Source organism: Lipotes vexillifer, unplaced genomic scaffold, assembly GCF_000442215.2.
Source record: "Lipotes vexillifer unplaced genomic scaffold, Lipotes_vexillifer_v1.1 scaffold492, whole genome shotgun sequence".
Taxonomy (NCBI): domain Eukaryota; kingdom Metazoa; phylum Chordata; class Mammalia; order Artiodactyla; family Lipotidae; genus Lipotes; species Lipotes vexillifer.
The window spans coordinates 604611-608643 of record NW_006780910.1 but is presented as its reverse complement, the minus strand read 5'-3'; the positions used below and the strand labels follow the sequence as shown (position 1 = coordinate 608643).

Genomic DNA, 4033 nt, shown 5'->3' with positions numbered 1-4033 from the left:
AAACAACTGGGTGATTATCATATCCCATATACAAGAGATACAGAAAGATTAAAGATCTGAATGTGAAAGAGAAAACTCTAAGGATGACAGAAGGAAGAAGAGAATATCTTAGCAACTTAGGGATGCGGAAGGACTTCTTAAAAAAGACCCCAATAGCACAAACCACAACATTATTTTAAGATGGATTTTTATTACATCTGAATTACATTTTTTCTCAAGGAAAGACATCAGCTGGCAGTTAACTGAGAGTGATAGATTGGGAGGTGGTATCTTTGTGACTTGAGAAAGGCACGAGGGTAATATCTAGACCATACAAATTATTCATGCAAATCAAGACAAAACCCAGGAAACCCAATAGAAAAATATGCAAAGTATTTGATAACGAACTATTCAAAGTATGGGAAATCCTATGTGGCATATGGTGTAGAAAGAGGTACTCAGACTCATTGGTTAGAGGAGGGATGCAAATTAAAAACAGCAAGAACATACCTCTTCACACCGAGTAGACTGGTAAATAATCAGACACTTGGAAAAAGCCCAGTGCTGAGGATACCCAGCAGCAGGAACTCTTTTGCCCTACTTGTGGGAGTATGGACTGAGTACAAGCTGTTCAAAGGGGCGATCTGGCAGTACTTTGTGAAATTAAGAACGCATGTTCCCCATGATTCAGGACCCTACCCTTCTATCCCAGAAAAATTCTCACACAGGTATATAAGCGGACAAGGATGAGGATGTTTACTGCAGTATTGTTTGGGGTGGTGGAAAATTAGAGATAGCCTAGGTGTCCATCACTGGGGAATGGAGAAATCAAATGTGGTGGATACACACGGTGGAATGCTCTACTCCAGTTAAAAGTACAAAGAACCAGCACATTCAGCAGCATGGCTACATCCTAAGAACATAGCTGAAAGAAAAAAGTTAGAAACCATGAAATCTATAGTACATGTATATACCATAGTAAATCTATACTACGACATCACTCATATCCATGAAAAATACATACACACTCCAATATTTCCCTGTATTTAACAAATCCATGGCTAAATATTAAAACATGTTAAGGATGTGGCCTCTGGGGTAAGGGAATGGGAGTGGGGAATGAAGATAAAAGAGAATGAATAAATAGAACAAGAGAGGGGCCTTGGAAGCTTTGATTTTTGGCCATGAACTCAGAGATTATGATTAACTTACCTCTCTACCTGTGAGGTTAAATGAAAAGCGATTGATAACATGCAGTGATTGGGAAATCTTCAACTTCCAAATCAGTGAAGGTCAGCCCTAAGTTTACCAGGTACACAGCTGCACATCTTGCGACATGGTGCCCACCCCTTTCTGGCCATTCACAATATCTCAGTGGTCCATAGGCTGAATTCTTGAATGTTCCTTCTACATCAATTTTCTTAGGACTCAGCACTGCCCTTGTTCATAACAGCAACACATTATATTCCATCCCAATTAAAATGATAGTTTGAAAATCATCTACAAAATTCATGTCACCCTCAATCTCATCTTAAGTGAGTTTTTATCTTATTTCATGGATACGTTTTCCCTTTTTGCCAGAATAATTTTTAAAAGAAGCTATTAAGTGATTTTCTCTGAAGGTAGCAGACAACTAATTGCTCTCTCCTCCCAACACAGATCCGGGGCATTTTTATGTGAGAGGAAATTAAGAATTCCATTTTTAGTAGGTGTGAAAAGAAAAGAGAAGTGTGCTATTATTTTGTTGTCCTAAAAGTCAGTGTTGTTCGTATTTTAAAAAGGGAAGGAAGAGTATTTATGAGCCAGTGTCTTGGAATTGGGTGAAATGTAGTTTGACTTCGAGCTACTTATCTAAACTTTCTGTGTCTCACTTTCCTTAGTTATAAAGTGAGGGTGCATGGTTCAAGTTTATGAGGGAAGAAATGAAATCATGCATGGGGAGAGCTTGGCAGTGTCTAACATACAATGTACATGTAAGTAAGTAGCTGTTACTGCTGTTTTCATTCATTGCATGCCTGTTATATGGCAATACAACAGGCGCTGTCACATTCATTGCTCTCCTTAGTATGCCAGCAACATCAAGGGATGACGTGATGTTTGCAAGGCAATCCTAGGGTGCAGTAAAACTCTTCATTTCATGTCTACCACACTAGAAAACCACTGGAGTCAGATAAAGGATACCGATTCTCCTGAGGGTGGAAGTCAAGGTCTTGCCCTCCCATGTTCAACAACACTGATCTTCCAACTTACCGTAGAGAATATTAATCACACACCCAAGGACTCCTTTTGGACAGAAATTACACTTAACGTATATCTGCCTTCTTAGCAGCCAGTAGAAATCCTGGCACATCATACAGGCTCAAAGAATCCTAAACAACAACCCTTAAAGCCCCATTTTAAAGACAAAGAAACTGAGGCCTGGACTTGACCAAAGTTAATCAGTGGTGGAATCAGGAGTTCATCTGTTTGTTTTGAATCCTGAATCTGAGATTGTTTTTCTCTTTTGGGAGGTACTTGGTCATTCCATCAAAGAATTATGGGAGGGGAGGGGGCGGATTTCTAGCAACCTCTATTATTGGCTTGTTTACTCTTAGCCCATTGCCCTCTCCTGGCTAAATATTAGGCAGGCACTCAAGGTCTTGATGCCCTTGATTTTTGCACATCCTTTCTGAACTTCTGACTCTGCGGTGCTCTTTTATATTTTGTTTTGCCTGGTGGCAATGAATGCCTCGTCTCAGTTTCTGGGTCTGAAAAAACGGAGGTGAATGACATTCTCCTGCCTACTAGCCCATCTCCCTATTTTATTTTCTTAGCTATAGGCTTAGCTCTGCCTAAACTTATTTATTTGTTTGTTTTCTGTCTCCCTCCCAGAATGGCAGCGTGGGTGTGGGCAGGAGGCAGGATCCTCCACTTAATTCACTGCTGTATCCCCAGTACCACCTGGCATGCAACAGAGGGGTCCGCAGTAAGCATTTGTTGTTGCATACTTTTAAGCAATAACTTCTAGTTATGGAGTGTTTAACTATATGGCATGAACTGTACTAAGTGTTAAATGCATCACCTCATTCTTTCTCTTATCCACATTCTTAAAACATCCTGGCAAGACTGAGCTTGCGTCCTCTTCTGGGCGCCCCCAGCAGTGACGTAAACAGCTCCGGGACACATGGCTGCATTTCAACCCAGGTCATTTATCTTATTATTATCTTTGCTCCTTATCCACTGTGCCCAGCGTTCACAACATCACCGATATGTAGTGTTCTGAAGTCCGAGCACACAAAGGCAGTTTCCTTAGTGGTAGCATAGAAAGGAATCCCCCCCTCCCCCCATCTCAGTTGAGATCTTGGCTCTGTTTCTTATAAGGGTTATCATCAGGCTGTCACAGGTTTACACCAATCGCAGAGAACCCGTGCCCAGGCTTCTGAGAGTCCCAGAAGTGCCAAACCTGTCTAATCGCCAGGGCACATGTGGCCCTGCGTTCTCTTGTTGGCCTTCCTCGATGCAAGGCGGGCAAGCCAAGTCCGTACTCCCGTCACCAGCCACACCCTCCCCGGCCCGCTCCCCCTGCCCCTCCCCTCCGAGCGGTCCAGGCGGGGGTGACCCGGAGCTCGCCGCGTCAGGACAACGCCCACCGGGGGCGTGACTGTGGCGGGTAAGCGCTGCAGGAGACACCTTGGAATCTCTCCTCCCTAACGCCAGGTTTAAAACCTCAGCACCACGTGCTGTTTGCACTGTTTGCAAACCCGCCTGCGACTGACGCTCCAGAGCTCCGGAGACCGCACGCGCTGGGAGCTAGCATGTCAGCCGTGGTCCTGGAGAACGGAGGCTCGGTCAGGAAACTCAGCGACTTTGGACAGGTGAGCCAGGGCGGGCCTTACCTGCGCAGGGAGGGGAGTTTGGCCCCCGGTGGAAAGAGATCTGAGGAGTGTTGGGTTTTCCTACTCCCATGAGTTCACCAGGAAGGCTGAATTCATTTGAAGATGATGAAAATGTCTAGGAAGTTAACAGATAACACATGTGCTCAACAAATGTTTTCCAGTGAGAGGACATCTGTCCT

General features: G+C 43.9%; 1 protein-coding gene across 1 annotated transcript in view; it reads left to right on the top strand.

Moving 5' to 3' along the window:
- Positions 1 to 3773: 3773 nt before the first annotated feature.
- PAH (phenylalanine hydroxylase) overlaps positions 3774 to 4033 on the top strand; it is a 73297-nt gene continuing 73037 nt past the window's right edge. The window contains exon 1 of the mRNA XM_007454270.1: positions 3774 to 3833. Within this exon, the coding sequence (XP_007454332.1) occupies positions 3774 to 3833 (60 nt within the window). The remainder of the gene's footprint in view (positions 3834 to 4033) is intronic.